At 53.3% G+C, this 27,069-nt stretch overlaps 1 protein-coding gene across 2 annotated transcripts in view; it reads right to left on the bottom strand.

Moving 5' to 3' along the window:
• MPPED1 (metallophosphoesterase domain containing 1) overlaps positions 1-25,337 on the bottom strand; it is a 92,136-nt gene extending 66,799 nt beyond the window's left edge. The window contains exons 1-3 of one of the 2 annotated variants that reach the window (XM_026449461.1): positions 25,244-25,337; positions 13,702-14,003; positions 4,348-4,529 (exon numbers count right to left, since the gene is read on the bottom strand). In XM_026449461.1, the coding sequence (XP_026305246.1) occupies positions 4,348-4,529; positions 13,702-13,925 (406 nt within the window). In that variant the 5' untranslated portion in view covers positions 13,926-14,003; positions 25,244-25,337. Of the gene's footprint in view, positions 1-4,347; positions 4,530-13,701; positions 14,006-25,243 lie in introns of those variants that run through there. The other variant, XM_026449462.2, reaches the window with a different exon arrangement.
• Between the last annotated feature and the right edge of the window lie 1,732 nt (positions 25,338-27,069).

Here is a 27,069-nt window from a genome sequence, read left to right as displayed (position 1 = left end):
GGCACAGAGAGGTTGAGAGACTGGACTGAGGTCACACAGCAAAGAAGAGGAGGAAACAGGGGTGAAGACAGCTGCCTGGCCTCCAGCCACCCCACCTCCCTGCACTGGTACTGCTGACTGATCCGTCCAGCTGTGAGCTCCCTGTGGCTGGTGAGGAGCAAGGAGCCACCTGCGCATTCTTTGTCATTTTCAGCAAGTTTTGCTTTTGCGTTCACTCTTCATAGCTGGAGAACACGTCCTTATCAATTTTTTAGCTGCTTACTTGACATTTACAAATCAAGCTGCCGCTTCTAATTCATGAATACATTTGGGATATTAATGGCCAAGGGGAAAGAGGGGCTGTTCAGAGGGACTCTTTCATCCCAACCCGGCCCCCTCCAACCAACTCAGACCCAGACAGAAGCCTGCAAACAGGGAACGCAAGGACACCAGTCACAGCCGAGCCGAGAGCAACGCACCTCACAGCGAGTTAGAGTCCGCAGGAATGTAGCCACACAAAGCCCGGTTAGGTGCCTTGTCTTGTCTTACATGATGGGTCTTTATTAATTTTTTAAATCTCCTCCTGCTTGTCTGGAGACGGCTCCCAGAATATGATTTTAGATGCTTTCCATGAGACCATTGAACAGGGAAGGAGCAGGTTGTGAATTTCAAATCTCTAACTTTCTCATCCAGGAGAAGGGGCTGAGCCAGCGGGTGGGCGAGGGAGGCAAGGTGATGAGGTGGGTGTGCAAAGGTCTCCCGCCCTGTTGGCTGGGGAAGGGGCTCATGGAGACCCTTGACTGGCTGGATGATGCCAGGATTGACCCAAGGCCCAGCGCTGTCCCATCCCCTCCTGGGACACACTTGGCACCAGTTGCCCAGTAGCACTGCCTTTGTTTGAAATTACCAGAAAAACACACCCCTCTCCCACAGAAAATCAGAGAGAGAGAGAATGACAGACAACCCTAAAGAAGAAGGTAAAACCCCATGACCCCACCACCCAGACATCGATTCTGGAACATTCTGGAGCTTTAGCCCTCTCCCGGCACACTCTGGTTCTACAATCCATCATGGCCTAAACCTTCCCAAAGCTCCCCCTGCCCTTAGGATCAGCCCCACACTCCTGTCCCTGACCCAGGAGGCCTGTGTGGACCAGTGCCTGCCCCGCTGCCCTGCCTCTCCCACTTCTCAATGCTCCCAGTGCTCTCTGCTCCCACCTCAGGGCCCCTGCAGCCTCCACGTCCTCTGCCTGGAATGGGTCCTGCCCAGAGCTGCACGAGGCTGCCTCATTCTCACCCTCAGGCCTGGCCCAACATCCCCTCCTCAGGGAGGCCTTCCGTGCCCACCCAGCTGAATGGCCACCACCACACGTCCCCAGGTGGGTCCCCGACAGACCCCGTAGCTCTCTCTAATGAACGGCTCCCATGCCGCCCTCATATGTACGGAGCCACAGTCCCCCCTCATCAGGCTGAGTGGGGCCCTGCGTGTTCTTGGCCTACTGTTACCCCAGGACTTGTGACACACCTGGCACCTCGTGGGCTCTCAGTGAGGCTCAGCAATAGGATGACCGAATGTTTCCTTCCAGTCTCTTTTTCTCTGTGTCTGTTGTTGAGAGGGCTGTTGCTAGCTGAGACCACACGTCCATATCTCTCAGGAACTCCACACGCTGTAACACACGTGTTGTTCCACCGCCTTCCCTGCCAACTCAACCTCAAGGTTCAGGTCCAATGTCTTCCTCCTAACACCCCACCCCTACCCAGGGGAGCCCAGATCTGGAGACGCCAGTTCATGGGGGCAATCATGACGGGTACACAGCACTTTACAGTTTACAAAGTGGTTCTTTCCTCCATTCCAACACAGCCTCAAAACAACCCTTGGAGGGACGCGAGGCAGGAGAGCCTGACCACCTCCATTTAAAATGAGGCCCAGAGGGGCCACGTGACTGCTGCGGTCACCCAAGCAGAAAGCAGATCCAGACTCCAAACAGCATCGTCCACAACCTTACTTCCAATTAGGGAGGCTTCACCTCAAAAAGGAGAGGCAACACAGAGCTATACCAAGAGTTCAGCACTGGGGTCCAACTGCCCAGTTCTGCCACTTACAAGCTGTGTGACTTTGCGTAAGTGACTTCACTTCTCTGGGTCTTGGTTTTCTCCTCTGTAAAATGGGAAGGATAATAGTTCCTGCCTCATTGTCAGGAAGATTGAATGAGTTACTAATACATGCGAAGGGTATAGAACAGCACCCAGCACATACTAAATATTCAGTAAACTTGAGCTTTATAGAAAAATGCCCCTGTCCAAATGCACCAAATAGGCACACAGTCCATCTCTCAGCCATGATCACCAAACTCCGGGGACCTGAACCACCGGCCAACCAAGGGGTGTTGCTTTGTGCAGTGGGTGAGTTCCCAAAATACCAGCTGCAAATGGGCTTCTATTCATGCTGTCACTTGCATGCAAATGCTCCTCCTTCCTCAGTCTGAAGCCCATTCCTCCTTGAGTGAGGGCCCTGACATCTGCAAACACTTCCAAGCAGCAAAGGGGCGAGGCCCGAGGGAAAGAACCTTTTGTAAAAGGAAGACCCCTTTACAAGTTATGAGTTCACACTTTCCACCCATGATGGGGTACACCTGGAAGGCCAGGCTGTGTGTGAGAGACAGTCCTCACCCTTCAGAACCTCCATTCTCCTCTGTCAAATAGGGACGCAAACGGTAGCCACCTCAAATAACCGTTCCCAAATTCAACAAGGTAGAGGTGATAAGAGACTGCCACCCTGTGCCTGGCACACAGTGGGGGCTTGGCACACAGTGGGAGCTTGGCCCACAGCGACTCCAGCCTCTCTGCCTTGGAAACGGCCTCTTGACTCCACCAAGTGCAACCTCCTGTCTTTTGAAACCCACAGCACATGGGACAAGCAGCCTCCCTCGGGGAAGGGGCCCCTCCTGAGAGGCAGCCCAGACCTGGCACCAGTGTGGGCAAGGTGAGAATCGCAGAGCAGGCCTGCAGGAGCCCTCTCCCCTGGCCTGCACTTCCTGCAGCCCAAACAGGGCCTTTGATTAGAATTTCCCGTTTGAAAAATCAATATTTAAAGCCCTCTGCCTGCCAAACAGAAGGGAAGGCCTTGCTTGTAAATATTTGTCTCGCCTGGCAGAGTCGGGCCCCTGGCTCGCCGCGGCTGCCCTGCCTCGCTCCTGGCCCTCTGCTCGCGCAGTCCCAGCCAACAGCACAGCGGGACGCCCCTGAGGAGGCGGAAGGGACCGTCTGGCAGCTATGTGGGGCTGCGCAGAAAGGTGAGCGGCCCTGCACCCACGCCTCCACGGCAGCAGGCCTGGGTGCTGGGCTGCACAGGGGCCGTCCATCTGTCTTCCCCGGGTGGGGACAGAGACGCCTCACTGTGAGGTTTCTCTGGATTCCAAGGCAAGCGAGTTTTCCCAGGGGGTCCCCCAGTTTTTTTTTTCTTATTTTAGAAAAAAAGCACAAAGCCAAACCCAGGGGATGTGCTTATAAATCATCACCCGCCATGGTGCAGTGCGTGAGAAAGGGCTCCGCTGCCGAGACCAGCAGCTGCCCACATGTGGCCCCCGGAAAAACCATCTCCATGGCAGTGGGTGGCTGAGCTAGGGCGAACCAGCTGAGCACCTACCTTGGCACCACCATTCTCCATGCCATTCATTCATTCATTCACCCACTCAGCCATTCATTCATTCATTCATCAATTTCTTTTCTTTTGAGACAGAGTCTCGCTCTGCTGCCCAGGCTAGAGTGCAGTGGAGTGATCTCAGCTCACTGCAACCTCCACCTCCCAGGTTCAAGTGATTCTCCTGCCTCAGCCTCCCATGTAGCTGAGATTACAGATGCCCGCCACCACACCCAGCCAATTTTTGTATTTTTAGTGGAGATGAGGTTTCACCATGTTGGCCAGGCTGGTCTTGAACTGCTGATCTCAGGTGATCCATCAGCCTTGGCCTTCCAAAATGCTGGGATTACAGGCATAAGTCACTGCACCCGGCCTCATTCATCAATTATGTATTGAGGCCCTACCTTTGCCAGGCACTGGGGCCTGGACACTCAAATAGACAAACACATGAGCAAAGTCCCTTTTGGAGGGGGTCTTCCGGCCAAAAAACAATTCCCACAAACAAATGGAAAGTCACAACCAAGACAGATGCTTGAGGAGGGGAGGTCCAAGGTGGATGGGAGAAAGGGGCACCTGGTCTGAGAGGTCAGGGAGGATGACCAGGCAGGCACAGGCCAAGGAGGGGACCCGGGCAGAGCAGGAGGGAAAGGCAGGGAGGCAGCCTCGGGAGACGGCGGGAGCCCCCTTCCTGCTCAGCACAGCCGCCCACCCAGGGCAGGAGGGACCTACCCAGCCACTCGTTGAACTTCTTCACCTCGCTTGGGAGCCCCAGCTCGGTGAAGTCCCCAGCGTGGATCAGCACGTCGCCGTACGGCATCTGAATGGGGTCCGTCCTCGAATGGGTGTCAGAGACACAGACGAAGCGGGTATAGCCCGGAGGCTTGGGGGCATCATGAGGCACCGGGTCCACCCTGTGGGGAGAGATGACACTATGACCCTGCGGGTCAGGAGACCATGGAGCCGTGAGCGTGCGGGTGGTGCGTCTGCAGCCTCCTCCACCACAGTTCACAGCCCCGTCAATCCTGTTTGGATCCACCAGACCAGGGACTGGACACCCAGCCTTCCCAGGGGCCCACCGCGGCCTGAATCCTGACTTCCCTCATCTCTAGCCAGGCAAAGCATGTTTGGCCCCTGAGCCTCAGTTTCCCTGTCTGTAACATGGAAACGTCGGGTTGTGGGGGCTGTAGTGAGGGTAAAAGGGAGTGGGAAGCGGGTACAGCGAGCATCTGCCCTCCGAGCTGAGGTGCTGCACAGCTACCAACCTTTTGTTCATGATCACCCCCCCAGGAGACTTCAAGCTGTCTTTTATTTCCCCTACTCACCTCCCTCCCATGAAGCTTTAGCACCACTGAGATGCCCTATGTGTGTTTAGGTACCTCCTGTCCACATCTGCTTTAGACAGAAGAGCAAGACTTTTTTTGACTCCCCAAGCACCAGCTTTTACCCCCTGGGGGCACTATGGCCCCCACTGAAACCGCATGGAATAAAGCCTACGGGCGGGCGATGAGGACGAGTGCCCGGGCTGTGCAGGGCGCCTCGGCCATCGCAGGAGAGCCGCGTGGGAGGGGGAGTTTCAGGAGAAATAAAGACCCTAAAGGCAAGGTGTTCATTTTTCAAAACTGCAAGACACTGTGATCGTTTCTAGACCAAGGGCCTTCCAGGGCTGTGTCAGAAAACACTCCTGGAGTCAGAAGACCGGGCTTTGCACAGCCTCGGTCTGCACATCTGTAAAACCAAGCTACTTCACTAAGCAAAAATAACATTTTAAAAAGTGGCATAAATGTAGATTCTTGTGCCTCAGGAACCCATCGTGGCCCTCTCGTTTGACGGACGAGGATGCCAAGATCCAGCCAGGCTGAGCAAGCGGTCCTGGGCACTCCAGTGCAGAAATGTGGACGTGGGCTAAGACCCCGGCTCCCGGCTCCCCGTGGGCTAAGACCGCAGCTCCCCATCCAGTGCTGTCTCCACTACACGTTGCCTCCCCAGTTGAATGGTTTTACCAGGCTCAAAACTCTTAAAAACAACGCAATGACATTTCAACAAGCAGCTCTCTCCAAATGAGTATGCCGCTCGAGGAGTTGTGTTTAAATCTAATTATGCGGCAAACCAAAAGCGGTGCCATATCAGTTACATAAATACTTTTAAAGACATCTTTCTAATTATCCTTTTTTTTTCAGACAATATACTTCGAAGAAATTTAATTAACACCTTACGAGAGACGTGGGTTCAGCATGCTAATTTGCAGGGCGCACTAGTGCGCTCCATCCGCCGCAGCCGCAGGCGCCGAGCCAGCCTCTCCCCACCTTGCCGCTGCGGGAGCGCGCACCCGGGGCCCCTTCCTGGGGGTTGTTAGGCCGAGAGAGAATCCCAGCAAGTCAGAGCTGGGCCAGACTGGGAGGAAAATGAAATGAATCCGATGACGACCAACCAGGGAGGTGCTAGGAGCTCTTCCTCGTGTCCTCCATTCACTCACTCACTCATTCATTGAATACAACACATCCTGAATGACTACGGTGTGCCAGCCCTGAGCTCAACAGAGGGCCACAGGGATGAAACAGGCTGACCCCTACTCAGGACGAGCCCAGGGACTGATGGCGGCAGCAGCCTTGGCCAGACGATGACAATACAGCCAGCACCTTTGACAGGGCAGCAGAGGGGACAGGGCCCAGAGAAGGCCCTAACCTGGCCTGGAGTCTCCTGGAAGCTTCCATCAGGGCAGTGTCTGAGCTGGTCTGGAAGCTGAAATCTCCTTCCCAGGAATTCCCACCACTCCTCTGTCCTCTGGGGCCCCCAATGACCCCCACTCCCCATGACAGACAGCTGATGTGACCTACACACCCTGCCGCCGCCCCGCCCCGGCCACACACACACACAGCTGAGCAGACCAAGGGCAGCCAGTTGCTACTGGGCTACTGGCCTGGCACAGGCAACTCAAGTGAGCCGATCAAATTCATTCATTCATATTCTCTCTCTCTTTCTCTCTCTCTGTCTCGCCTCCCTCCTCCCTTTCTCTCTCTCTCTTTCCCCACTTTGTGTGTGTGTGTGTGTGTGTGTGTGTGTCTCTGCGTGTCTCTGAGGTTTTGAAGATGTCATAAGGTGACAAAGATGAAGTCAAAGAGACAAAGAGAGAGGAAGAAAGGAGAGACAGGGAGCATAATGCCATCCCCGAGCTGCTGGGACCCTGACAGTCTACCGTCCCTGGAGCCCTGCCTAGCAGAGGAGCCCTGAGTGGGCCTCAGCTCCCACCCACCACCAGCCAGCCAAGAGCAGTGTGGTTCTCAGGGCTCTGGTTGGGCTGGGCCTGCTACTGGAGCCAGAGCTCTTTAATTAACTCCACTCTTATTTCCCTGCACCCCGAGGCTTCTGGAGCACAGCGAAGATGCAGACCTAGTCATCCCCAGAGAAAGAAACCGACTCTCATTTCCCGGCACAGTCCCCCAGCTATTTGGATTGAAACAAATGCTTGACTTTGAAATAACAACAACAATAATGATTCAATGATGCTCATGCATCAAGAGCTCATTATGTGCTGGGCATGTTATAGGCAGTCGCTCTCTTCACCCTCATAATGACCATCTAAACAGGGTACTATGGGTAGCCCCATTTTACAGGTGAGCAAACTGAGGCTCAGAAAAGGCTGACTTGTCCATGATTTTAGCTACAGGAGCTGGTGCAGCTGAAATTTGAAACTGGTTTTTGGCTCCAGAACTCACACCAGGCTGGACTTCATTTCATTCAGTCAACCTATGGACAAATCTTACTGAATGCTTCTAAATGCCAGGCACCTGCTTGGTATAAGGATACGTTTGTGGTCAGGACACCCAGAGAGGCCACCGGTGTGAAGATCCAGAAACCCTGACTATGTTTGCAAATGAAGGAAAGAGCAAAAAGAGTCAAAATATGGAGAAGGAGGCCAGGCACAATGGCTCACGCCTGTAATCCCAGCACTTTGGGAGGCCAAGGCGGGCGGATTACTTGAGGAAAGGAGTTCAAGACCAGCCTGGTCAACATGGTGAAACGCTGTCTCTACTAAAAATACAAAAATTAGCCAGGTGTGGTGGTGTGCACCTGTAGTCCCAGCTACTCAGGAGGCTGAGACAGGAGAATTGCTTGAACCTGGGAGGTGGAAGTTACAGTGAGCTGAGATTGCACCACTGAACTCCAGCCTGGGCAACAAAGAGAGAGAATATATATAAAAAAAAAAAAAAAAAAATTAACAACAACAACAAAATGTGTATATATAGAGAAAGAGAGACAGAAAGAGACAGTGAACAAGGGGGCCTCATTTGAAGATCCAGCTATACCTGAAGCTAGACCCAAACTTGAAATTCTTAATATGGGCCAGCAGACTCCTTTTCATCCTTAAGGCAACTTCAGTTGTGTTTCTGATACTTGCAATCACAATGAAAAGTTAGTCCGTGCCCAAGCTCCCAGCTACTAAGTTAAAGGGTGGAATTTGAACCCAGGACTTCACAACAGGAATCTGGGCATCTAATCTCAATACTCTGTGACCAAAAAAAAAAAAGTGCAAAATGGTTCTTTCTCAGTGACATTCTGCAGGGACCAGAGATAAGACGTGGAAGCAAAGGCTTCTTGTTTCTTGGAGCCAAACTCAACTTCCCCAGAGCTTCTGCCTACTGGGGTGGCTCTGAGACCTGACACCCATCTCCAGCTCTCCCCAGCCTATAGCGATCTTCCCATGGGATTCCTGGCAGCAGGAACAATACAGAGGAGAGAACCCGGCCTCCGACACCAGACCCCAGGCTGGCACTCCAGCTCAATGACCTCCTCCTCGCTGTGCCCCTGGACCCCACCAGCCTCCAGCCCTGCTCCATAGGGTGGGGATGAGCCACTCCCTCTTTGTCATGTTGTGAGAACTTAACCGACCTTCACAGCTGGAGCCCTGATGCCAATATCCCTGCAGTGCGCTCTGCATCCTGCTCTCGGTTCTTTCTCTCCCATAAGCTACTGGTTCTGTGGAAGTGCAGTTCCTGGTGCCAAAAGCCCAGAGAGGCATCAGAAGCAGAGGTTGTTACCCCTCGTAACCCTATTCCTGCAGAAATGGGGTGCTCTGAAGGTCCAGGCAGGGACAGCTTCCAACAACTCGTCCAGCCATGTGACTGGGCATCAGCCATGGTGTTTTAGTAGGAAAGGACCTCTGGCTCCTTCCTCTCATTTTACAAATGGGGAAACTGAGGCCTGGGGAAGCGCAATGACTAGCTGGATCAGCATCACACAACAACTGCCCCGACCCCTTGCCCAGTGGTCTTCCCACAAAGCAATGGATCCAAGGGGACCCTGGCCACAGGACCCTCCGGCGTCCCCACGCCTGTCCTTCTTCACCTCCTGGCCTCTGCTCTTGCTGGTCCCTCTTCCTAAAGTGGCCCACTCCACAGAGGCCACAGTGCAGCTGGTCCTCGACGCCCAGGGATTATGCCACCCCCACCCCCACAGAAAGCCCTCCGTGATCCCTGACACTCCTCCTGAGTCTTGCCACCTGTCCCGTTCTCACTCTCTTCTCTTTCCTGCTTCCTGTTCCCTGTGCTAGGCACCAGACATGCAGCCCCATGCTCGTGGAGGGGAGAGATGCTTGGGAAATCCTCCCGCAAACGAATGTATCAGCACAGACTGAATCAGGTTCCACTAAGCGTGCGCCACCAGGCCCAGCACCGAGCACCTAGAGCTGGAGCAGGGAAGACTTCCCTGAGGTGGTGACACCTGGGTGAGATCTGAAGGAGGAGTCAGTGCTCATAGGGCAAAGAGTTGGGATCAGAGGGAACAGAGTGTGCAAAGACCTGAGGCAGGAGGAAGACTGGAACGTTTAAGAAACCGGAAGCAGCCACTGTATCTGTTGCCCAGCAGGACAGGGATGGAGAATGAGGCTTGAGAGCCAGGCGGTGCCGGGGTGTGAGTCCTCCCCATTTGCTTTGCTCCTCGTCCCCCTCCCTGCACTCCAGGCTGAGCTCCATGTCTCCAGGAGCCTCTCAGTGTGTGGATAGGCCAAGGAGCCACACGGCACTGGGTGGGAGTCCCAGCTCCCCACGCTCACCTTCCAAAGCCTCAGCATCCTCATCTGTAGAGAGGGGGTCCACACCATCCTGGGACAGCAGGAAAGGCCAGGAACAAGGCACAAAGGGGCTACTCCAGGCCTGGCATGCAGCTGTGGCCTCCCATCCCACTCTGCTATAGCTTCAAGGACCCGGCGCATGCCTGAGGGGCTTGAAGGGTCTTTAAGCGATGACTCAAGTCTCTGCCATAACGCCTTGTAAAGGTCAGAGAGGGGTTGCTGTGCCTGATGCCATGGTCCTGGGGGCCTACACGAGAGCTCCAGGCTAACCCTGTCCCCCAACACTCACTCTTGCTTCTCACTGACCACCAGGTCAGTGGTCCACCTGCCCACCCAGGGCAGAAGGGCTGGGCCTAGAGGGGCCTCCTGAGACCCCCACAGGGTTGCTCAGTCGCCAGGGCAAGGAGTCTTCAGCCTTGCTCACAATCCAGAGGCCCACTCCAGAGATTCATTACCCAAGCAAAGGCGGCCTCGTCACCAGCAGGGTCTCTGGGGGCAACGGCATAAATCACAGGACTCAATCAGAGGCCATGTTTGGACTGTCACTGTTGTTATTAAATATAAATTGTGGATGTATTAAATAAGGCCCCCTCGCTCCCTCACCCTGGAGACAAAGCTCAGAGTGGCGACAAATCACATGTCAGAAAGTGGCAGCCATCCCCCCACCGCTCCCGGGAGGGAGCAGCCGACTCACCATGGAAATCCATTCAGCCACCTCCAGCAGCCTGCATGCTTCTGAGCTGGGGGTGTAGAGGCTGAATGAAGGGGCAGTGGGAGGCAGAAGCCCCCCATCCCTGTGCCCACCCTGGCTTTACCCAGCTGTGTGCAAAGTTGTGTTTCAAAGCTGGAGCTCAGAGCACGCTCTCTCCAGGGCCCCACCCAAACCCCAGCTGCGTCGGAGCCCCAGAGCCAGCAGGAGCCGGGAACTCTCCCCACTGCCGGAGGTGGTGGTGCAGAGCAGTCCAGGATGGGGTGGGGCAGGCCAGGTGTAAATCCTCACGGGGCCTACTCCAGCTCCCCAGCTAAGTTCCTTCTCCATAGCACTTACCATCACCAGCATCACACGCTTTCATGACCATCTGCTAACTGCCTGCCATCCACTAGATGTAAGCTCAGCCCAGGCAGGGGTGCCTTCGATCACTGCTGGGTCCCAAGCCTCTCACCAGGCCTGGCATGTGCTACCAATGCTGAATGCTTGCTGCCCACTGGGCCTTCTCTACCAGGATTTAACTATTTCATCCCCAGTATTACTGTGCGCAGCATTTTTTTCACCCCCTAAGAACCAGTTTTCACCCCTTGGAGGTGCTGTCTCCTCCACTGAGAATGCGTGGACTAGCGTCATGGGGGGTGAGGACCAGCTTTCTGAGCTGTGCAGAGCACATGTGCCAACCGAGGAGGGCGGCACGGCAAGGGGAATTTCAGGGGAACATGTGGTCCCTCCACCTAGAGTAGCCAGCTCCAGATTGGGGAAACTGAGGCACCAAGCAGCATGACCCCCATCCAAGCAGGTAAGCACAGTGCCCAAGGTCCTAAACACTGAGAAACTCAGCAGCTCACAGACATCCCAAATGCGTGAATAAATGAATGATTCAACAAAAGAATGAATGGCCCCGGGTGGCTCAGTTAAATGGGGTAGATCACCCCTTCTCATTCTGTCATTCACCACCCTCCCTCAGGACACAGCCCGGCCTGCAGGGGCCTGTGGTGTCTCCTGCTCACCCCCCACTCCCGCTGCCTGCCCAGCTGGGCCTCCCTGCAGTACTCAGAGATCCCCGTCCTCTAGCCACCTGCAGGCTCCGACCCTGCCACCGCTTCTGCCTGGTCCACTTCCTCCTCACACCCCCTCCCGACTTGCTATGTCTATTCCTCCTGCTCTGGCCTCAACCTAGAAATTATCTAGTTCTCCAGGAGGTCCAGGAGGTCCTTCCTGGATCCCTTGAAACTGGGAAGCACCTCCTCAGCCCCCATTCTCTGTCTTCCTGTTTCCCTGGCTCTTTTCTCAGACTAGGAGGTCCCTGAGTGTGTGCCTGGCCCAGGCAGGGGCACTGTGACTGACAGCTGTCCATGATCCCACTGTGTGTGGTGCCGGGACCCTCACAAACCCCACCTGCCCTGGGAGGCCTTGCTGCTCTCTGCCTGCCCACTAGGCAGGAGTTCAGCCTGGCCTACAGGGACCTCAGGCTCAGTCACCTCTGACCCACCCAGTTGGAGGATGACCCTCACCAACAAAAGATAAAACTCAGGCCAGGGAAGGTCCCCGTCTCTGCAGCCCCTCCCAGGCCTCAAGTCCCACAGACCTGAGGCCCGGGGACTTCCTTCCTGCCCAAACCCACCAATTGGGTCCCAAAAACAGAAACCCAGAGGCAGCAGCCCAAATAGAAATCTACCAAAAAATAAAGTAGGCAGCCACAGGCAACACCAGTCCTGCGGCCCCACACGGAGACAAGCATTTTCCTGGGCAAGTGCCACTAGAAGACCGCAATCCCCGCCTGGAGCCTGCTGCCCTGCAGAGCCCTTCCCTGTACCCCCCTCTGCCCACAACAGAGGCCAGGCCTGAGGGAGGCCGCACGGGGACAGGAGGCTGCAACCTCACATACATCCCACCAGGCCAGGGTTTGGAAACCCCCTTAATTCCTTCTCCAAGTGGTCCGAGGGACAGTGGCTGGGACTCCACAAGCACCGCTGCCCCAAGATGGTGATCACAGCCCCAGAGACGGCCCAGAGCCTGGACCCTTGTTGGGGCACCAGACTGCTGGGCAGTCAGGAGGGCTTTCCGTAGGCCCTACAACACTGGATCAGCCCCTGTCACAGCTCCCCCCTCCCTGTGCTGTCACCTCCCTGCTCTGCAGGGGGTCATCCCTGATCCAGACCCAGCTTGGGAGCGGGCACCCAGAGTGGCCGGGTGAAGGTACGACAGCCGAGGGGACAACAGCCTCCACTCTCAGGCAGAAGCGTGAACATCCACACACATCACAGCCTGAGGATGTGGGAGGCCCAGCATGGAGAGCCCCGGGCTGGACTCAGGAAGCCTGGGTTCAAGTCCAGCTCTGGCACCTGCCAGCAGGGTGGGGCACCTCACGGGCCTGGGCCCCTGGTTCCTCACCAGGTAAGCTCTGTCGTGCAGGGCTCATGGGAGAAGCAACAGGTATAAAGGAGGAGGGGAGTTCTAGGAACTCAGGGAACCACCCAGAGCAGGGCCAGGAGCTTGACCATCTCTGGAGCGACCCCAAGCCACCCACAGCTTTCCAGGACCTCAGGAAATCCAGATGGGAACGGCTGGCCCTGCACACAGGCATCAGGACAAGCCCTCCTGCTGCCTACGGGGCTCTTGAGTCTGTGTGCTCCCCAGGGCCTCACTGCTTGAGTACTAGGGGCACTGTCTACCCCTAGTGCCCCAAGGGGTAGACAATAGAATCCCCCAGTCCTTTCAGAAAAGCATCTCTGCTGTCACAAGAGAAGCACAGGGTCTGGACAAAAGGAAGGGCAGGGAGGGGAAACACAGAGCCCAAGACTGGGTCCTAACCTGCCATGGGGCTTGTGGGGAGCCCCTTCCCCTTTCTGGGCCTCGGTCTCCCTGTGTGTACAATGAGGAGAGTAAATCAGACCAGGGGTCGCCGCCCAAATGCCAAGAAAGGGATCTGGAATGTGGCCCCCGCCAGACGCTGCCAGGAGGACATGCGGGCCTGGGGTTGCCAGGCCTTTGAGTTTTATAAAGTGAAGCCAGAAGTCTGGAGTTTTCCGTGCGTCCACCTCATCTTTAAATATTTGTAAAACATGCTCCTGGCCAAGTGAAACAGGACCGCGGCCAGAATCGGCCCACAGGCCATCCATCTGCAACTTCTTGCGGGTCCCTCCCAACTCAGGGCCCCGATGATCCTAGGATTCCAGAATTGCTGCAGTCAACAAACCTTCAATGCTTGTTAACAGTGCACCCAGAACCAGGAGGCACCCGAGACCATGCACCCACCCCAGGGGGCTGTCACCACCCCCACCCCCACCCCACAGGTCCCACTTACATCTGCACATGCGGTGGCTGGAAGCGGCCCTGGTTGATGTTGTAGAAGGTGAAGGCCTGGGTAGGATTGGAGCTGTACTCGTCCACCTCGATGATGAGCCGGCTGTGCTGGTGCCGCCGAGCGGCCATCACGTGGGACTGGGAGAATGCCATGCCCAGGCCGCAGGGAAGGAGGGCCAGGGCCTCTGCCTTCAGGACGCCGGCATCCCACCTAGAGCGCCACATGGACCTCCGCTGGCCGCCCCGGCATCTCCCACCGCTGCCGCCACCGCAGCCCGGCCCCCCGCCAGACCTGGAAACAGACTGAGGAGACGGAGCAGAACCGTGCGACAGTTAATCTGTTTGGGATTTGCTTTATTTAATGTCAGATGAAGATTTAGAAAGAGGGAGAGGGCGGGGGGAGAGGAAAAAAAACACAGTCGTACAGCTCAAAAACTCATTACAAATCTTTCCAACTCAGCAGTTTGATGAATATACTTTGGTAAAAAGAAAAGGGAAGGGAGGGAGGGGACAAGAAAAAAAAGAAAAAAAAAAAAAAACCCACAGCACTGTGGACGGATGCATGCATGGCCCAACGTGTTTAAATACTTAAGGCTTTTTTTTTTTCCTTCAACAAAATCCTCCAGAGCCTACAGCGTGACAGGGAGCTGGGATAAGACAATGGCTGGTATTTTGTAAACAGGTGAGTTAAGTTTTACTTTTCAGAATTGGGAAATAAGAAGGATTCTCCTACAACCCTCCCCCATCCCCCACAGACCCCCAAACACACCCACACGGCCCCACGCCCACACCCCTGCAAGCCCGAGCAGGTGGAGACAGCACGGGCGAAAATTCCTCCCTCAACATCAATTTCATCTAAAGATATCTTTTAGTGGTGCTCCGCGAAGGGATTTTCCCAGACATAGATGGCTATATACCCACCGGCTCAGGGGTGGTAGTGCAGGTAGGGGCAGAGATGGTGAGGGAGGAGGAACCTTTTGCAAAAACCTCCTCTGGTGCCTCACTACCTTCTCTCTCATGAGGATCTCAGGAACCCTGATGTACCCCGTCAATCTTTGAATTGCGGCTTGAGAATATGCGATATTTTTCGAATCTTTTTCACTGGGAAGTGCAGTTTGCATTTATATTTACTGGGCTTAAATATCCCTCCAACCGACCCCGCCTTGGGGTCAGTGTAGAACTCTGTAGAAACTTGGAAATACAGGCCCCGAGTGAGACCCCATCCTACCCCAACACACAGCACTATGGCCGATGCCTCGTTACTCAGACCATCGAGTTGTCTCGTTCCTTTTTATAATTATTTTCTACACTGTGTCAATGGGAAATGCCTTGAAGACTTTTTGTCGTTGTTTTCAGTTTGGGTCATTAAGACCCTCCGACAATTCCTTTTGCAATGTATTTAACCAAGGAGAAAATAACATCATTGAAACTATTCCTAGATAGGCATATCGCAAACACGCTAAATGAAGAAAAATCCCGTTTGCTTTGCGCTTGGAAGAAGAATCGACATGGTCAGAAAACAAATTAGATTAGGAAAATGACAAAAATTAGAGAATGGAGAACATTTTAATTATGTGCAAAGGAGAAATAGGTTATTAATTTTTTTTAAATCTTGATCATCTCCCTAGAAGGTGAAATAAATAGCAATAACCTCCTTCTCCCACCGACCCCTAAAGACACTTCCTGATTCCCAACACATATCCCTCTTCTCCACCTGCAAAGACAAGGGGGGGATAAATCTCCCTTTTCCTGGGGACACACTTGTGCCATTTTTTGGTCCTGTGGGTTGTTTCTAAGTGATTGGCTCTCCCTGCGGGTGCTATGCAACAGAACTGTAGGTTGGGGAGCGGGGACCTGAACCCCTCTTGTCTGTAACTGCTGCCCGGCACCCAGAAGCCCTGGGAAAGGCCTCAGAGCACCAGATGCCAAGTTCCAGGACTCTGCATACTCTGAGCCAGGCCTGCCCAGATCTGGACGAGGGTCAAGCCCCAGCATGGCTGACTTGCTGTGTGACCTTAAATCAACTTCCTAACTTCTCTGAGCCTCCAGCTTCCTCTTCTAGAAGATGGATTTGAGGCCCGGTGCAGTGGCTCACACCTGTAATCCCAGCACTTCGGGAGGCTGAGGCCGGCGGATCACCTGAGGTCAAGAGTTCGAGACCAGCCTGGCCAATATGGTGAAACCCCCTCTCCACTAAAAGTACAAAAATTAGCCAGGCACTGTGGTGCACGCCTATAATCCCAGCTACTTGGGAGACTGAGGCAGGAGAATCGCTTGAACCAGAAGGCGTAGGTTGCAGTGAGCCAAGATAGCACCACTGCACTCCAGCCTGGATGATAGAGTAAGACTCTGCTTCAAAAAAAAAAAAAAGAAAGAAAGAAAAGACAATGGATTTGATAGTAGTAATGCCGTCTCCCGGGGATTGTGCAGGTTAAATGAAGAGGTAAGCAGGAATCCTGAGTACAAAGCCTGGTGGGTCCCAGGGGCCCAGCTCACCTCGGCTGTGATGGTCAAAGTCACTATTCTGTTCAATTCGATCCCTGCATATTGAGGAGCTGCTGTCAGTGGGTGCTGCCTGAGTACTGGGCACCCTTGGTACCAGGGTGTCAAGTGCGAACTAAGGGGCCAGTTCCAGGAGCTAGGGGTGCCAGACGGGCCCTGGAGAACTCAAATATTTCTCAAATGCAAGCTAACTGCATCACATCCCTACTTGAAATCCTTGTGGTGGCTTCTCTGATAAAATCCCTTGACCATAAGACCCTGCCTGGTCTGGCCCTATGACTGGTCTGGCCTCTATTTGAGCCACACAGGCCAGCCCCAGTGGGTTCTTGCACCTGGAGGCCTACAGCTCACAAGGGCCATGCTCTTGTTCAGAGCCACACAATTCCAACAATTTTCGAGAGTCTTCCTCTGCAGTGCTCACCACTAAGAGACAGATATTGATGCTCATGTCTCACATTTGACAAATGATGAAGGGTACATCCCACAGAAGTGACGTCTCGTTGCACAGAGAGTAGGTGGCAGGGCTGAGCCCCCAGACCTAGCTGCCTGGCTTCCGGCTCTGCCCTCCTTTCCTGCTGGCTGAAGCTGACACCCTTCCTCTCAGCAATGCTGGTGTCTCCTTGGAGAAGCCTGGATTTGGGGCCTTCTTTTCAGGGTCCCAGGAAGAGCCCGGATGTCCCCTGAGGGCAGGGCTGGGTCCCCCATTTGTGCACCCCATGTGTCAGCTCTGGCCCCCAGCAGCTCTGTGACCCTGAGCAAGCGGCTGAACCTCCAGAGGCTCTGTTTCCTCTTCTACAAAATGAAAAACAGTCCCTATCTTGTAGAGTCATGAATATTCAATGAGGTGACACATGTAAGCTGCTGATCACAGATCCCAGCGCACAGTGAGTGGTCAATAAATGTTAGCTAATATTTTTATAACATGATCACCCCATGGCCTATCACAAATACTTCATCAATAGTATTAGTGGGTGGATGGAGGCAGGGAGGGAGAAACGGATGGATGGAGGGATGGATGCAGAGACCATGAGGGGACAGAAGGACATACAGAGTGTCTGGAGACTTTGCCTGGTGCCCAGCAGAGGCCTGGGAGAGGTTGGGTGTCAGGAGAGCACAGCTGAAGACTGAAGAGTCACTGCCCCGTTTCCATCTTACCCACCTTGCATACCCAGCAAGGAGGCTGCCAGGCTGGCACAGCCCTTGTGAAAAGGGGTTCCAGGGGCCCCCACCCGTCTTCACCCCAGAGGAGCAGGCGCCAGCATGCAGATAGTCTGCAGTCGAGGGAGAACTGCTCTGCACCAAAGGGACTCAGCCGGGAAAGGCGGGCGGCAAGGCTCCCGGAGGCGCTCCGCGGTGAAATGCTGCATTTCACATAAAGGGGGTTCGCAACGGGCCCTGCTCAGAGAAATCCGGGAAACTGGAAAAGCAGCGCCTTCTTTTAATGCCCATTTAATATTTATGGAGCCTCAGCAGCACGTTAGCCACCGTGCGAGGAGGGGAGCATTCTCCGCCGCGCAGCCGATCCACGGAGGAGGCGCAGCATCTCCCAAACAAACAAACAGCTTTGAGCTAGGAAGCGTTTACACCTGGTCCACAAAACAGCACAGCACGCGAGCTATGCAGTGGTGCCCCAGGACCCGCCGCAGGGAGACGGCCTGGGCTCCCAACCTGGCTCTCAGTCCAGCGGAGTGACCTTAAGCAAGTCATGTATCCTGATGGGGCTGCAGGTGCCTCCCCCAAATGGAACAAGGTGGGAGAATGGATGGAATGAATGAATGAGTAAACGCAGGAGTTATTCAACAACCATTATCCACGGCCCTACATGCTCTCCCTGTTCCGGGTGCCAGGAAGGGCAATGGAAAAACAAAGAGGCTCCGGCCCTCAAGGAATATGGGACGGGGTGGGAGGGGGGACAATAAGGTAAACAAAGAATTAAACAGAAAAGACACTTTCAGCTAATAATCAGTACCTGGAAAAAGACAGAGCAGGGTGATGGGGTGATTAAACTGGGTGATCAAGAAAGGTCTATCTGTGCTGGGCACGGTGGCTCACACCTGTAATCCCAGCACTTTGGGAGGCCGAGGTGGGAGGATCACCTGAGGTCGGGAGTTCGAGACCAGCCTGACCAACATGGAGAAACACCGTCTCTACTAAAAATACAAATTTAGCCAGGTGTGGTGGCGCATGCCTGTAATCCCAGCTACTCGGGAGGGTGAGGTAGGAGAATCACTTGAACCCGGGAGATGGAGGTTGCATTGAGCCGAGATCGGGCCACTGCACTCCAGCCCAGGTAACAGAGTGTTACTCCATCTCAAAAAAAAAAAAAAAAAAAAGGCTATCTGAAGGGGCCTCACCTCACATACCAATGACAACAGCCATGCCCAGACCTGGGGAATGAGAAGCCGGGCAGAGGGAGGGGAAGTGCTACGTCCCTGAGGCCCGGGCGGCCTGGATAAACGGCCTCACTCTTTCATTGTCACGGGTCACTGGCATGCGTCTGCCATGGAGGACAGCCTGGACTCTGAAGTCACAGGAAGTGGGGTTCCCATCAAATTCCACCTCAGGCTGCTGAGCTGTGGGACGTTGGGCAAGTCACTCAACCTCTCTGTTTCCACTTCTTCAGTGGTCCCCTTGAGGGGTTACTGAGGGGCTGGAATGAGCCTTGGACCTGCCCATAAAGGCCCAGTGAACCCAGAATGGGAGACTCCAGGTCCCCCCAGCCCAGCACTCCTTGAAAAATTCCCTCCGGTTCTAAGGGCTTGCTTTTCCAAAGTCTGATCCTCTTATCAGATGGTTTCTCTTTCCGTTTTCCTCTCAGAGACGTTTATTTGTTGTTCCTCGGGTACTGTGAGTTCAGTGAGGCCAGGGTGCTCCAAAGAGAACCTGGGTATCAGCCAAGACACCAAGGAGCAGGTCCCATTCGACGCCAACTGTATGGAAAGCTGGTGTCTAGGAAAGAGGTCAGACTCCAGGCCCCACCTCTCTGTGCCTCTCTCTGACCGCCCCCCCGACCCCCAAACTTGTCGGGTCTCCTGGCCGTATTGACCCCTCATCACTGTGGCCACACCACACCAGCCTCCAGACGGAATGCCCTAGAACTCACCTCTGCCCGTGCCGTTCCCTCTGGCACACCCAGCCCCCTCCAGAGCCGCTGCCGCACTCAGGTGAGGCTCAGCGCCTCAGGTCAGCTGAGGAGGCTGCACCTGGCCCCAGTCCCACTCCCACTTCTCAGGCCCGGCTCAGTCATGCAGGCGTTCCCTGGCACAGAGGGGTCCTGTCTTGAAGCCTCCATGAATGCTATTTCCTCTGCCCAGAAGGCCCTGCACCCAGCCCCACCCCTGCGTTCACCCTCATTTCCTGACACATGCCCACTCAGTCTCAGGAAGGTTCAGAACCTCAGAAACACCTTCCCTGACCTCCCCTGGCTGGGTCAGGAGCCTCCACCCACAGCCCCCAAGGCTTCCTGTATCAAAGCTCCCAACACACAGTCGGCTTTTTATCTCAGCTGAATGAAATGCCAAAGAATAAACTGGTATGTGAATGAATGAATGAATGAATGAATGAATGAATGAATGAATGAACGAATAAATGAGAGAAGCTACACAGGCCTTTGAGTCTGACAGCAGGACTCAAAAGCAGCTTTGCCCCCCTTAATTTTAATTTTTCATCTACAAACATATGGCTGCTGGAGCACTGAAGGACACAGGAGATCCAAAAGCCCCCTGCCAGGGCCCAACACGCAGGAGGTGCTCACTCCATGTCTCTTCTCTTCCAGTTAGAATGTTCTGATGAACTCAGAAGCTCCCCAGGGAAATTTCAAGAATGCAGATGGGATTTTCTTTTTTTTCTTTCTGAGACAGAGTCTTGCTCGTCGCCCAGGCTGGAGTGCAGTGGCGCGACCTCGGCTCACTGCAAGCTCCGCCTCCTGGGTTCACGCCATTCTCCTGCCCCTCAGCCTCCCAAGTAGCTGGGACTACAGGCGTGCGCCACCATGCCCGGCTAATTTTTTGTATTTTTAGTAGAGACGGGATTTCACCGTGTTAGCCAGGATGGTCTCCACCTCCTGACCTCGTGATCCGCCCGCCTCAGCCTCCCAAAGTGCTTAGATTACAGGCGTGAGCCACCGCGCCCAGCCACAGAAGGGATTTTCAAGCAACCCGTCCTCTCCTGCCTGAAAGCCCAGGGTGCCTGACCCCTTCCCTCTCACCCTACTGAGTAAGTCTTTGGGGCTTTGACTTCCCAGGGAGTTGTGGCTGGACACATCCACTACGACCCACCCTTGACTCGTTTTTCTAGGCAAATTCTTCACCACCACCCCCACCTGGACACTGCAGGGCACTGGTCAGCCCCAGCACACCCGCTGCTGCTCCTGCTCTGGGCCAGATCCTTTTCTGGGCCAGGTCCTGTTCTGGGAGTCACAGGACCCAGACACGAAACTAGCCCTCCAAGGACTCAGACCTGACGAAGCAGCCAGGCAGACAACAGACCTCCTCAGAACTGTTTTGAGGAGTTGCAGTGGAGGGGGTCTGTGGGCCCCTAACAAGGTCCCCACCAAACAGCAAGGCCAGCCAGTGTGTGCTGAAGGCCCAGGAAGGAGAGAGCGTGAGAGAGGCCTTGGCTCACACAGAGCATCTCAGCAGCAGATGGATTTTTGCAAAAGAGATTCTTGGATCATTCTGGTGGCCCCTATCTGTCCGAAGATGTGTGAGGAAGATCTTGGAGCATTACGCTACCAGAGGAGCTGCTGCCCTGCAGACCAAAGATAGATTCCGCTTCACCATGTGACTTGAAGCATCGCTCCCAGCCAACACAGGCTCCTCAAAGTCAGTGCGGGCTCGGGACAGCCCCGTTCACATCGACTGTCCCGGTGCCACTGTTACCAGCATCCTCTTCGGCTCTCGAAAGTGCTCTCATTTGGAAGGGAAAGGTCACTCTGATCAAAGCCAGTGCCAGGCCGGTAAGGCAGCCATCCCCAGAACCCACCCGTGTTCCTTCCATTCTATCGGCAGCTCTATAACAATCACTGGGGGCTAGGACAGTATGGTGCTGTCCTGGGTCCAAAACTCGATGACAGTCAATGAGCACACAGAAACCACTGTCTTATTAAGCATGAGAAGCTTCCAGAGAAACATCTCCCCCAACAGCCGTCCCCGTTGCGGCATTCTGAGGAACCCCACCTTGGAAAGCTTTCACAGGATCCTAGACGCACCTTGGCTCCGTCTCCTCTTGGGGCCTTTAACTGAGAGCAGGAACGACTGAATAGCCCCAGCCTCTCTAACGGGCCAGCCCCAAGTGCAGCTGCCTGTCTTCAGGCCGGTGGCTCAGGACGATGCAGAGAAAAAGCCGGCTCGGCTCAGCGAAGGCAGTGCTTACTGGGGCTTTTGTCGCAATGTGGCAAAATGTCACAGAGAAACCACGCTAACACTTCCTAAGTGGTCCCCCCAAGCAAAATGCCGGAGATAATATTTAACAGAAAAGTACCAAGATGTAGGGATCTGGGGAGAATTGTTTTACAAGCGACGATCCCTACAGAAGCTCAAAAATCACTTTTAAAATCATATTTTCTTTCCTTGTTTTGCCTCTGCTTGAAAATATGCAATTGATGAGCTGATAGTTGAAAATGCCATAAAAGAAAGAAAAAAAAAAAAGCAGAGCAACTCAAAGGAAAAGAAGCAAATACCCTAATGGGAGAAAAAAAAATCAGACCTCGTCCCACCATGTCCTAAAATGACAGACCTTTGTGTTTGATCTCCTTCCCAATCAAGTGTGGGATCCCAAGGAAAAGAAACACTGGCCAGCAGCTGGTATTAGCATCTAAGTTGAATAAGCTGATGAGCTCAGTAGATGAAGGAATCCACAAATAAAGTGAAAATTAGCCCCTATTCCTTGAAAAAGGATCAACCACAGTGACTTTAAAGCATTTACCACTTAAAAACCTTTTAGCTGGGCCCATTTTGAATTATGACTACATGATTTTAAATTACACTTTCTAATTCCTCACCACCGCCACCCCCCAGCAGTCTCTGCCGCTTCATTTTCCAATTATGTACTTTTATTTCGGAATATGAAGAGTGCTACTTACTGGATCATGTCCTGTCTGCCACAAATAGCTGCTCACTTATTCCTTTAATTTTAGCTATGAATGCAGTCGGCTCGCCGGGCTTGCCTTCAGATTCTGAATATTCTCCGTTCCCATTGCACAGAACGAGCCCCGAGACGCAAAGAAACCCACAAAGCTCGGGCAGAGAAATATGTTTGTAAACCAGTGCTCCACTCCATAAATTATTATAATTCTTGGTGCTTTCTATATCCATCTAGCACATCAGCGATCTCATAAACAATAGCAAGTGGACTGATTTTTCTTCTGCAAAGTGCTACGTCCTAGTTTTCAAAATAAAGCACTTGGAGAGTCACATATCTATGGAGTTGAAATGGTAAGCTGTTCAGATCTGTTTCAAACATGCACACAGACATACCCACACACAAGGAAATAGGAGGTAAATGTGTAAAACTCAGCATTGTGTCCCCTTCCCACTTATACATCAAGTCACACTCAACAGGAATGGGGGTTTAGCACATACATGGCTAGGGAGGGGAAGATGCTAGCGGGCTGTGGTTGCTCAGCATTCAAATACAATTTGCAAAGAAAGTAAATGTGGATTTACAGTTCTTGTGGAAATCTATTAAACAGATGTCACTGAAGCATAATCAAATCAGCACTATGGCAATTCTATACTTAAGTCTGATATTGGGGTTTTGCCATTTTTATGATCAGTTCAAGTGTATGTTTTGTGATCGTGCGGGAATTTGCAATTAAGGATTAAACCTCCCAAGTATGATCAATTCACTAATGTGTCTGAATGACAAACTTAACAAAAGCAAAACTCCATTCTCGCCAGCCCCTCACCACTCGCGCTGTGCGGGGAGCCCAGGGCAGAATAAGGGTTGGGGGAGAGAACCTTTGCCTTTTCTGTGAACACTGAGACACTAAAAAGCGCTTTGTCAGGAAGAAGGGAAAGGCAGGTTGCAGGAAGGGATTACATTTCTCAGGTAGCCAATGCAATATATTTTGCAGGCTTGCGGACTGCAGTACTGTCCGTAAAACGCAAAAGAATGAAATGAAGAGGAAACGATGAGAGTGTTAGAAATTGGAAGCAGGCATCATTTTCTCCTTGAAGTGATGAAATTAGCATGGGCGATGCCAAAAGTCTCTTCTTGTGCATCAATGCTGAGCCTCACATCCTTCTTGGAAGGAGGAGACGGGAATGCGAAGGTGGGCAACAGACAAGTCACATTTTATAGAAACAAACTTTCAGGTGTAGACTGGGGTGGTGGAAAGAGGAGCCTACTCATCCCTGGCTTTGAACTGGATGCAGAGCAGAGTCAACCAGAAGGGACAATTTTACGTATTTTTTTTTTCCTGCAGCTGCTTCTGTTTATGATGACGACCTGGTTCTGACATTGAGCTGGCCAAGTTCAGGTCCAAGAAAATCCCCCACAGAGCGATCCACAAAAAGGCCTGAAGAGGCTAATGAACACCTCAAATCACAATTTGATTTCAAAATTAATACCTATAATCTCAATTTGTTATGATTTTTTCATGGAATTGGGCTGCCCTCATTGGTCACAGATATTTTAAGTGGAAATAAAGCATAACTAAGTCTTACCTCATTAGGGGAAAAAAGTCAAAATAAAGTAAAACATTTGTGTTGGTAGCAGATCTGTCAGGTCCCCGGGGAGAGCCACAGTGAATCAAATTAACTGGGAAGCAACTTATACCTTTCCTCCAATATCGCCCCCAAAAAGGGGTCTCTTATTTTTTTTTCCCTTGGGTTTTTTGTTTCTTTCAATTTTTTTTTTCTTTTGACATTTTAGTCACCTCTTCAAACTCAAGTCAGACAACTTCAGTCTCACTTCATGGGGACATCCACACAGCAGGAAGGAGGGCTGCAGGGAATGGCTTTCAGAGTGCCCAGGCTACACTAAACGGTTCTTGCTGTGGGAAACAGTCCCTTCACCCCCTCTTCTCCCTGCCACCCCCAAGTGTTGGAAACTTCTGGTCCTAGAGGGTGAGGCGCCCTGGCCAGAAGAAGGCCCCTATGTCTTATCGGAGGTGCCATCGACTTTGATCCGTAGGTATGGAGCGAGCCTGAGAAGCTATTCCCAGGCCTCTGCACCTGGGGAGCCCCTTGCCCAGGACCCTTGCTCCAGAGGGGCAGGCAGACAAAAGTGCTTATTGCTGAACGGAAAGATCTCAGGGAGAAGAAGAATGCAAAGGGGGAATTCGTGAAAAGACCCTTTTTTGTTCCCAGTGAGGGAGGGGCGATGGGAGAGACATGTCACATTGTCACATTAAAGACTTTGACAGACAATTCAGGGATAACGCAGAAATTCCACCCTTAACTGCAGCTCGATGCAACTTGAAAGGCATTAACTAACCTCCACTAATTGCATGTTTTTCTGTGCATAATATTTACTTGTTAAAAGTCTTTGCCTGGCTGATTAATTTCCTCTGCCCTGGTATTCATGATCAGTTCACAGGCCTGAAATTGGGAAAATGAAGTCATTTTGATAGATTAAAAAATGATTGCACTTTGGGGAGGGTTTTCTTTTTTTCCAGAAGTCCAAACCTGCACCCAGAATGCTGGTTTTTCTCCTTGAATGCTACCCTTCAGGGAAACCCAGCAACCACCCTAATTCCTCAAACAAGTACAGAGAGATGTGTGCTGTATAAAGTGAGCACACCAAGGCCCGTACTGCCTAGGTGGGAAGGTAGCAAGTTCAAAGAAGAACAAATGAACTCAAGCCACATTCATTGGATAAAGATTTAAGAGTCTCACGGGTGAGCTGGGAATTTATTAAAAGCAGGTTTTTCAAGAACAGTGATTCCCTACATCAGTCTGTGTATTCCTGACAGTTGGGGCTCAAGTAAAACACCCTAAAATTCTTATTGTTCACCTAGATCTAAACCTGTCCTATGTGTCCACAGGCACAGCCCACAGGGCATCAGCCAGGGTGGATGTGAGTGATTCTAAGCGTACCGTGGGGTGGTTACATCAGAGGTACCTCCTCGGCCATGTAGGTGACTCTCTGAATCCATCCACATCACCAATACAGGGACCTCATTCAATCCAGGTCTTCCGAAATTCCTGGGGCCGAGAAATAAACAGGAAGGCAGTCCCACGTTGAAACACTTCCGAACACACCATTAAGCCTCTGTGACTGGATTATCGCCTTTTGACTAGTCATCGCCCAATTAATGTACCTCCAACCAGCGCGCACTAGAATCAATGGAACCATTCCACCGACATCCATCTCGAGAAAAAGATTTTACAAGTGTTGTGGGGCTGCCACTCGGAAAGCCAATTTGCAAGGAGCCCGGCACGGTGAAGTGCAGTTTATCATGCATGGTTCCCACACAGTGGGCTCCTGTAGACGGCGCCTGGCTCCAGAATGCCTGCCTAGCTCCACTAGCTCAAACGCCCTGAGATTCTCCCCTGCCTCGGACGGCCGAATCCATCAGCACCCTCTCCAAATAGTCTCTTGGGCTCCTGCACACCAAGACCTGGCTTCTGACTGGACGTGGCAGTCAGCTGGTGGCCTCTCCAACATCCCCTAAAGCATGGTTAGCCCTGTGCCAGGTTTCTCACCAAGTTGGTTTAATTTTTTTTTGAAAAGTCCAGTCAGACTATTGACAGTGCCTGTCTGCCTGACCCACCCCCGCCCCCCAGCGCCTCAGATCCCTGCTAACAAGTCTCCCACTGCCATTCAACTCCCATGAGCCAGCTCCACCATTCAACAGCCAGCCCACTTTTGTTCCCCCAGTTTAATTTCATAATTGTTTGCCACTTAACAAGCTCTCCTCTGGGCCATTCAATGGAGCCCGGGAAATGGGGAGGGGGAAGGCAAAGAAACTCCGGGAGGGGAGCTGGGAGCCAGGCCAGGCCAGCACTGGGGAAGAGACATCCCGGAGAGGTCAGCTGGACAGGGGTGGGGGCCAGTTCTGGAGTGGAACCTCCTGACACCAACTGGGCCACCCAGCTTGAGCCTGGAGAGGCAGGAGGGAAAGGAGAAGCGTGAGTCCTAAAGGTCAAGCCGGGGCCTGCCAGACTCCTGGGCACATCAGTGCTCTGAATGACACACCTCTGGCCCTACCCGGGTGAAGGGAGACTGCACGAATTCACGCTCCTGTAACATGTCCCAGAACAAACACACAGGAGACAACCGCTCCTTAGCTTGGGCATTCCATGATCAACATCCCCTTTGAGGGCTGGGACCTGTCTAGGTAGCCACTGAATCCCCTGGCTGGGCACATAGCAGACAGGAATAAATATGTGTTCAGTGAGCGGATGGATGGATGGATGGATGGAGGGGAGGGAGGGATGAATGAATGGAAGGAAATGGATGAAGTTTCCAGCAATACCTAGCAAAAGTGGCCACTCGGCCAGCGCTAGTCCCCCCTCTCTTCCCCCCAAGTGCCAGCAGGGGCTTGGCTGAGCACACAGTAGGCTCTCCACAAGCAGAGGCTGCTATTGTTACCACCACCATCATCACTGGCACCCCACCAGCCCGCTGCTTCCACCGGCTACTCCGCCAGCAGCTAGCAGCGACTGGCGAGCAAAGGAAAAGTTTCGCTGACCCCGCGGCCCCAGCCGGAGTCCCGCGCCCTGGCCGAGCCCCCTCCCGCCGGCGCCTGCTCGACAGGCGGGGCAACTGGGGTGCCCAGACCGCTTCCCGCACCCGGCAAAGGCGGCCAAAGTAACTTTGCTGGCGCCCCTGCGCAGCGCCGCGGGCGTTGCCCAGCGCCTGGAGAGGGTCCCGGCCGCGCCCCGCGCCCGGCCCCCCGCCCGCGCCCGCGCCCGCCGCG

The sequence above is a fragment of the Piliocolobus tephrosceles genome, chromosome 19, assembly GCF_002776525.5.
Source record: "Piliocolobus tephrosceles isolate RC106 chromosome 19, ASM277652v3, whole genome shotgun sequence".
Classification (NCBI taxonomy): Eukaryota; Metazoa; Chordata; class Mammalia; order Primates; family Cercopithecidae; genus Piliocolobus; species Piliocolobus tephrosceles.
This window is presented reverse-complemented; position numbering and strand designations above follow the sequence as displayed.